This window comes from Nannobrachium achirus (genome assembly GCF_963921795.1).
Source record: "Nannobrachium achirus genome assembly, chromosome: 8".
Taxonomy (NCBI): domain Eukaryota; kingdom Metazoa; phylum Chordata; class Actinopteri; order Myctophiformes; family Myctophidae; genus Nannobrachium; species Nannobrachium achirus.
The window spans coordinates 54936966-54946460 of NC_137817.1; the positions used below are offsets into that span (position 1 = coordinate 54936966).

At 42.8% G+C, this 9495-nt stretch overlaps 2 protein-coding genes across 2 annotated transcripts in view; one reads left to right on the forward strand and one right to left on the reverse strand.

Annotated features, from left to right (window-relative positions):
* Positions 1–9495, reverse strand: part of LOC308289238 (synaptosomal-associated protein 25) — a gene marked incomplete at both ends in the record, with an annotated part of 49933 nt that extends 40438 nt beyond the window's left edge. Inside the window, one exon of the mRNA XM_080730864.1 lies at positions 9421–9495. Coding sequence (XP_080586990.1) covers positions 9421–9495 — 75 coding nt within the window. The remainder of the gene's footprint in view (positions 1–9420) is intronic.
* On the forward strand, positions 4338–7948 carry LOC308289236 (zinc finger protein RFP-like; the record flags this gene model as incomplete). Its single annotated transcript, XM_080730862.1, has 2 exons — positions 4338–4459; positions 6290–7948. The coding sequence occupies exon 2, from the start codon at positions 6299–6301 to the stop codon at positions 7946–7948; it is 1650 nt and encodes a 549-aa protein (XP_080586988.1). The 5' UTR covers positions 4338–4459; positions 6290–6298.

Genomic DNA, 9495 nt, shown 5'->3' on the forward strand with positions numbered 1-9495 from the left:
AACCTAAAAATTCTATCTAGCTTCATGTGTGGTCATCGAGTAGTATGGGTTTAGGTGGAGTCTGAAGAGGTGAGTCTTCAGTCCACGACGGAAGCTAGGAAGTGAGTCTGTTGTTTACCGACTCATTACAGTATCACTACAATTACAGTATGTCAATCATAGTGTCTATAAAGGGGTCATCAATATGTTCGTACAAGGACCAAATGTCATGGCAAAGACATGGCATGCCTATTTAGATTTTCTTTTTTATACACCATTATAATGTTCTTATTTTGATCATACTGTAAGACTCACTTACTGAATGTCAAGTCTCCAGGTTTTTGTCAGAATAGGTATGACACGTACTACACTATGGCATATTAGGAGGTCCAACTACTACTAGCAGGGGTGTCATTTGGACCAACAGAGTGTTCCTAGCGTTTTCATAAAAATATAATTTTGTCAATCAGGCCTACGCATACTTTCACCACCACAGAAGGTTTGCAGGACAGCACGAAGATGAATTACACTCTGTGTAGAAATCCATGCCGTACACTGCATCTCTAGCTTGTTCATCCTAAATTGAGCATAAGCTTCTAAAAGGGCCTTTTGGTGAAAATATCAAAAATAGCAGACCTCCAAGCTCACAACGTGTCACGCTGCGACGTGTTGTGAGCTTGGAGGTCGGCTATTTTCGGTGCTTGAGATCAACCTGAACTAAGCATAATCAAGTCAATTTTGGAGATGTGGCGTACGGAATGCAGCATCTTATGTTGAAAGAATTGCTACATAGAGACTACACAGAGAGGGCAATTCTTTCAACATAAGATGCTGCATTCAAGTTCAGGACAAGGCAATTCTCTTGAAAGTAGCCTTCAGGCATGGCATGGAAAGAGGGCATTTGCATTTATTTCACCATAGCGAAAACTGTATTCATGGTCTGGAGAGGGCACTTTTTACAGACTGATAAAAGGGCAGGGGCTCAAGCCCCCTTTGATGTCTATGTGTGCACGTGCCTGGTCACTGCTGTAAAAAAGAGAATATACGACACACAGGCTACACAAGTTCCTTTTCCTCTTTTCACAGTCATTTGTCTCATGAGCTATGAGCTATGTTCTCAACATGGGACCACCAGGAGTCCTCATGGAACACTTACGGGTCTGTGACACCCGTTTGAGAATCAGTGTACGTTTTTGGAGCTGTGTGGAACACAGCAGCTCCGCTATAGGCAGCAATGTGTGTCCTCACATGTGTGTCCTCACAAGTGAGAACTGTCCCGTTGAGTTTGCTGTCCCGTTGAGTTTGAACAGGATCTGCGCATGCGCAGCAGTTACACAACATTTCGGTACCTATCGAATTGAGTTCCCCTCCGCCCGGATGCATGGAGAATGACGTGCGCACAGCATGCGCGACCGCACGCCACACACACACACACACACACACACACACACACACACACACACACACACACACACACACACACACACACACACACACACTGTGTGGTTAATCGTTTTCAAACCGAAATCGCGATGCGAAATCCCGCGATTAGCGAATCGCGAAGGCCACGGTATATCTGCGAAGTAGACTTCCCAAGCAATATGGGGACGTTTTAATTTTTGAAATCCCTTCATAATTGACTAAGGAATGGTCAAATCAAACTGTGGTGACTTTCTTTGCTTCCGAGCATCCACACCGCTGAAAGTGAAAGTGAATTTGGCACAGTGGCCACTGTGCAGGACTCTGCCAGTGTGTGGGAACTAGGGGTGCTGCAGGTGTTCCAGCACCCCATGGGGAAGTTTTCATTTTTTTATTTAAATAAGAACAGAACAAATCAAACATAGAAAAAATACGTTGCCTGTTGTTGTCGTTTTTAATTTATTCATTTATATATATATTTGTATTTATATATATATATTTCCATTATAAAATGGATTAAAAAATTATAAAAAATATTAGGCCTATTATTTTTCAAACATAGCAAAAATACGTTGCCTGTTCTTGTCGTTTTTTATTTATTCATTTATATATATATTTTATATATATATATTTCCATAATAAAATGGATTAAAAAATGGTAAAAAATATTAGGCCTATTATTTTTTCGCGGGCGCGAGCGGGCCCCCATGGGCCCAGAAACGGCTCTGCACACACACACACACACACACACACACACACACACACAGCTCCACTTCGAACCGAGGTTTGATTGTTTTACTCTCCAAATGTCCCAATTGTCCATTTGTAGTACACAGTATTTCACTGGTAATTACTTGTGCAAGTACTGTTATCTGCTGGGTATGTATATGTATGTATGTCGGTGTCCTTTCTTGTTTAAGACTGTAGCCCAATCAGGGACCAGCATCTCTGGCAACGTCATCATTAACAGCCAATGAGGGACCAGTATTCCTGGTGATGCCAGTGGTGATGTCATTGGTATTGGCATATATCATAATATATACAGAGTTTTTTGGAAGCGATGATGGTGCAAGTTGGCACCTTAACAGAGTGCAGTTCTAGTTGTATCGAGTGGCTACACTAAACCATATGTAGCAACCAATAATGTAATAATGACTCATAATGTAATAATCTTTTTAAATAAAAACTCAAAATGTAGTAATCAGCTCATCTATCTATAAATGCGAGAAGTCTCTGTCTGTTTGTAATCCGCGTATCTCGAGAACCGTTCGTCCCATGGGCTTCAGATTCGGCACGCGCGTTCCCCGCCGCCGCATGGAGTGCAGTGCCGGGCCTCGACCCGACCCGACTCGCGGTTTTCCGAAACCGGCGCAAAACGTTCGGAATCTCCTTATGCGGAGCTGATTGTTGACATCACCGAAACCGGCGCAAAACGTTCGGAATCTCCTTATGCGGAGCTGATTGTTGACATCAGGCTGTTCCGGAGGAAATCGGCGCAAGCGCTGACTCATTGTGACATCACATCTGAGATCACGTACGCCGAATGAGTCAACAAAAAATGCCATGGTTACGTATTCTGATGTTCCTATATGGGCATAAAAGGACACAGGCAAACATATGGTCAAAACGGCTCTTATGACAACAGGTATAATGGGGTTTGCATTAAAGGGTGGGGCATTCATTCCCTATTTCAAATTCGGCACGCGCGTTCCCAGCCGCAGCAGGTAGTGCAGTGCCTGGCCTCGATCCGATATGGGCATAAAATGGATGCAGACAGGCATGAAATGGATGCAGACAGACAGATACAGATATCTCCATATATGAGCATAAATGGACACAGGCAAACAGATGGTCAATACAGGTCCTACAGAGATCTCCATATATGGGCATAAAATGGACGCAGACAGACAGATAACTCCATATATGGGCATAAATGGACACAGGCAAACAGATGGTCAAAACGGGTCCTACAGCTATCTCCATATATGGACATAAAATGGACGTAGACAGACAGATATCCCCATATATAGGCATAAATGGACACACGCAAACAGATGGTCAAAACAGATCCTATGACAACAGGTATAATGGGGTTTGCATTAAAGGGCGGGGCATTCATCCCCTATTTACATTGTTCCCGAGTTGGCCAGGGCGCCGACTCGGGCACACTCGCTTTCTGCTGCTTCGAGATAGCAATACACCAACTATAAGCCTGACCGCACCTCATTTTAAGACGAACATTATGGTCGCTAGATGGGTGCAAGTAATGAATAGTATAGTAGTACACTGTTTGTGTAATGTTTAATAACTTGTGAAAATAGCAGATCTGCAAGCTTGCAACTCAGCGCAATTTGTCGCTTTGTGAGCTTGTAATGTAATAAAAAACTAGCGCATAATGTAATAATTAAAATGTAATAAAAGCTCATAATGTAATAATCAGCTCATCATGTAATAAAAATACATTGTTACATTATGACGTTTTATTACATTATGAGCCTCCTATGTGGAGGTTCTTTATGTAACACATTATTACATTATTGAAAAATCTGTTATTACGTTATGCACTAGTTTTTTTATTACATTATGAGCTGATTATTACATTATGAGTTTTCATTACATTTTTTTATTACATTATGAGCCCTTATTACATTATGAGCCCTTATTACATTATGAGCCCTTATTACATTATGAGTTGCATAACAGAGGGAGGAACAGATGAGGAACAGAGAAGAGAGGAGGCTGTGAAGGGTTAACAGTAACAACAGAGCAGCCTCTCAGTCAGTGACGCAATCTACAGTAAAGTGAAAGTTAAAGAGTGTTCATGTAGTTTGGTGGCAGCGCACACACACTGACACACACACACACACACACACACACACACACACACACACACACACACACACACACACACACTGACACACACACACACACACACACTGACACACACACACTGACACACACACAGACACACACAGACACATAGAAACGCTCTCTACTAAACAAAACTACTTCAACAGGATTCAACAGGATCTTTGCTGAAATATTGAGAACGTAAAGACAGGTGAGTACAATGAGATAAGGTTTCATTATTCTGTAACAGAGAACAAAGGAACATTAAACTGTATCCAGACACGGTCTTCCCTTATGTTTCGTTTTCCAGGAAATCCTGTAGTCTAATGGTTCATTTGGTTAAAACAACAGGCTTCCCTTACAGCAGTAGTTCTCAACTTTTTCAGGCCGTGACCTCAGTCCCCAAACATCATATTTGAACTGGGACCTCCCGTCCCATCCCGAGAGGCACTTTGGATTGTATATGTAGGAGTTGAGGCTTTACAATCTGTTTGACTCAGTTCCTCAGATCAATATTGTGAAAAAAAAGAAAAAAAAAAAGAAAACGATCTAAAACCTCACAGAGCCTCACATTGTGAGCTTGTAGATCAGCTATTTTCAAAATTTTTGGCTCTTTCCTGAATGTTTGCCATTATACTATAGTTTGTAGATTACTTTTCACGCAGTAGCTTAATGTGTTTTTTAGGTATTAAAGATTTTAAAAGCCCTTAAATTGTACCTTTAGAAATGTGCAGATACTCTACTGTATGTTGGTTTGTTTAATGCTGAGTGAGAAAACAATGTTACATATTTAGCTAATCATTAACTCATCTGGTGCCGATCCCGAACTAGTTCGGCTTTATTTCAATCCTATACAATCTTTTTTTTATTAATTCACTTACCCCGAGCTGCTTGTAGAGTCGTGGGTGGTCCTGGCTCGCTAGCCGCTAGCCAGTTAGCCATTCTACTCTGTCCGACGATATATTCCATTAAAAATGGTTTAAAATACATTTTTGAGCTCCCCAATGTTCACCCGATGTTCGGCGCCGCTTCCGATGAGTACACGAGTGTGCCGATCCCGAAGTAGTTCGGCTTTATTTAATTAAATGAATAAAATGATAAGAGGCCTTCTGAAGCCTGGCTTGATTTTTGTAGCTACTAGCCGAAAGCTAACAACGTCCCGGCCGGCCGTAATTTGCGAACGCAATCGCCAATCTCCGCCTAATCCAATGAAGGACCGCATCTTTAAAGGCTTATATCTCTTTTTTGTGTTTTAGGAAAGCGGCGCAAGGTTTATTTACGGCGAAATCGCCCAAAAATGATCTTTTAGATGACAAAATGGGAATAGCCATTCTGTTAGCATCTTCATCCGGGACATTTCCATGCAGTGCATCAACGTGAGCACGTCAGGTCCTGGAAGCTGAAGTCCTGGAAGCTAAAGCGCTCGCCTATGAGAGATGCGCTGGCATTCTTTGGCCCCTAGAGGGCGCTGGCACGCAAAGAGTTAACTAACAGGTTGAGAAACACTGGGACACATATGTGCCAACACTATTGAGCTCTAGATCAGGGGTCTTCAACGTTTTCAGGCCGGGGACCCCCAAACTGATGGGGAGATGGAGCAGGGACCCCCTACAACCTCGTAGGGTGGGGGGGTCGGGGCTACGACATTTTTTTTATTTTAAACATGTACAAGTTACAGCGAGCAGGGTGGGCCGTACCACTACCATTTCTAAACATACTACTTATTAACTGAGAACAAATGTCAATAATATCAACAATATGTCAATTGCATAGTAATCATGTATTCAAGCTATTCAAAATGGATAGAATCATGATTTATTTTTTTAACACAAATGTGGAAAATGGCAAAAAAAAAGAAAAAAAACATTTTTTTTTTTTTATCAATAATTTCGCGGACCCCTGCAGTACCTCCGCGGACCCCCTAGGGGTCGCGGACCCCCTGTTGAAGACCCCTGCTCTAGATTATGATCCAGATCAGATTAATAACTATTAAGCTGTCAGTAGTATAGCATTCAAGAATTAAATTTCTTTTTATTTTCAGTGTATAGAAATGGCATCGGCCAGCAGTCTCCTGTCTGAAGAGCAGTTCCTGTGTTCCATCTGTCTGGACGTGTTCACTGATCCAATCAGCACTCCATGTGGACACAACTACTGCAACACCTGCATCACACATTACTGGGACGCCAGTGATGTGTGTCAGTGTCCACTATGCAACGAAACCTTCGATAAGAGACCAAAGTTCTCTGTCAATAAAGTCCTCTCTGAGATGGCTGATCAGTTCAGGAAGACAAAGCAGCTGGAAAACAATTCCACCGCGAACAAGGAACCTGCTGAATCAGACGAACCAAATGAAGTGACCTGTGACTTCTGTACCGAGACCAAGAGCAAGGCTGTGAAGTCCTGCCTGGTGTGTCTGACCTCCTACTGTGACACTCACCTGGAGCCTCATCACAGAGTCACACGGTTTAAACGACACAAACTAATCGACCCTGTGAAGAACCTGGAAGACGTTCTGTGTAAGAAACATGACAGACCTCTGGAGATGTTCTGTAAGACCGACCACGTGTGTGTTTGTCAGTTCTGCACCGAGTCAGACCACAAGTTACATCAAATTATATCTCTGGCAGAGGCATATGAAGGGAAGAAGGCTGAGCTGGGAAAGACAGAGGCTGACGTTCAGCAGATGATCCAGGTGAGACAAGGGAAGATCCAGGAAGTCAAACACTCAGTACAGCTCAGCAGGAAAGATGCAGACAGAGAGATAGCAGACAGTGTGAAGGTCTTCACTGCTCTGATCAGCTGTATTGAGAGAAGCCAGGCTGAGGTCATTGATGTGATTGAAGAGAGGCAGAAAACAACAGAGAAACAGGCTGAAGACTTCATTAAGGATCTGCAATGGGAAATCACTGAGTTAAAGAAGAGAAGCTCTGAGCTAAAGCAGCTCTCACACACTGAAGACCACCTCCACCTCCTCCAGAACATCACATCCATCAAAACTCCTCCACCCACCAAGGACTGGACAAATATCAATGTCCATCAGTCTTCATACGTGGGGACTGTGAGGACAGCTGTGGCTCAGCTGGAGAAGACCCTCAGTCAAGAGATGAAAAAGCTGTGTGATGCTGAGCTGAGGAGGATCCAGCAATATGCAGTGGATGTGACTCTTGACCCTGATACAGCACATCCCTGCCTCATACTGTCTGAGGATGGAAAACAAGTGAATGATGGAGGCGTATGGAAGAATCTCCCAGACAACAAAGAGAGATTCTCTCAGCATGTCTTTGTCTTAGGAAAACAAAGCCTCTCCTCTGGAAGGTTTTACTATGAGGTTCAAGTTAAAGGGAAGACTAGCTGGTGTTTAGGAGTGGCCAGAGAGTCCATAAACCGGAAAGTGGAAATCACACTGGACCCTGACAACGGTTACTGGGTTATAATGGCGGCCAATGGAAATCTGTATGGGGTTCTTGCTGGCCCTGCTGTCTCCCTCCCTGTAAGAGAGGTGGTCCAGAAAGTGGGAGTGTTTGTGGATTATGAGGAGGGTCTGGTCTCCTTTTATGATGTGGAGGCCAGAGTTCATCTCTACTCTTTCACTGGCTGCGCCTTCACTGAGAAAATCTATCCATTTTTCAGTCCATGTAACAATAAGGATGGTAAAAACTCTGCTCCTCTGATCATCTCTCCTGTCGATCACACCGACTAATTAAATACTTTTCTTTTGTCTATGGATTTAACTGTTGTAGTGGATTGGGTCCCATGCCATTAGTCTGACTAATTGATTCACTGAGAATCTCTTTACATTTTACATTATCCTCAGCCTAATAATATCGGTGAACTGATCATCACTCCTCCTGTCATTTAAATCATAATATTAATTTATAAATTAAAGTATTACATCACTTGTATTCAGATTCAGACAATTCTTGTCACCGATTTGTAAAATACAAAAGAGTTGAATAAAATAGATATCAAAATACCATTGTGTGCATGTATTTCTTCTAACCCCATGAATACTCATACAAAATGGACAATTACAGTATGTCAGTCATAGTGTCTATAAAGGGGTCATCAATATGTCCGTACAGGGACAAAATGTGTCTGTGGCAGACATGGTCCTGCCCGTGGCTTGCCTGTTTAGATTTTCTTTTTTTCACACCATTATAAAGTTCTTATGTTGATCATACTGTAAGACCCACCTACTGAATGTCAAGTCTCCAGGTTTTCGTCATAATAGGTATGACACGTACTACACTATGGCATATTAGGAGGTCCAACTACAACTAGCAGGGGTGTCATTTGGACCTACAGAGTGTTCCTAGCGTTTTCATAAAAATATAATTTTGTCAATTAGGCCTACGCATACTTTCACCACCACAGAAGGTTTGCAGGACAGCACGAAGATGAATTACACTCTGTGTAGAAATCCATGCCGTACACTGCATCTCTAGCTTGTTCATCCTAAATTGAGCATAAGCTTCTAAAAGGGCCTTTTGGTGAAAATATCAAAAATAGCAGACCTCCAAGCTCACAACGCGTCACGCTGCGACGTGTTGTGAGCTTGGAGGTCGGCTATTCTCGGTGCTTGAGATCAACCTGAACTAAGCATAATCAAGTCAATATTGGAGATGTGGCGTACGGAATGGATTTCTACACAGAGGGCAATTCTTTCAACATAAGATGCTGCATTCAAGTTCAGGACAAGGCAATTCTCTTGAAAGCAGCCTTCAGGTATGGCATGGAAAGAGGGCATTTGCATTTGTTTTACCATAGTAAAAGCTGCATTCATGGTCTGGAGAGGGCACTTTTTACAGACTGATAAAAGGGCAGGGGCTCAAGCCCCCTTTGATGTCTATGTGTGCACGTGCCTGGTCACTGCTGTAAAAAAGAGAATATATGACACACAGGCTACACAAGTTCCTTTTCCTCTTTTCACAGTCATTTGTCTCATGAACCTCACTTTCTCTCAACGACACTGAGACAGATGTGATATGTCAAGGTAGAAAAAAAAGGATAAGCTTTTAAACTCTCTCTCTCTCCCCTGTGGCGCACACACACACACACACACACACACACACACACACACACACACACACACACACACACACACACACACACACACACACACACACACACACACACACACAGACAAGAAAAACAAGCCTGTCAGTCATTCACCTCGTCTGTGACTTGATTGGCTCTCCTCTGTAGCTCCTCCTGCTCTGTCCTGATGGGCGGGTCAGACGACGACAT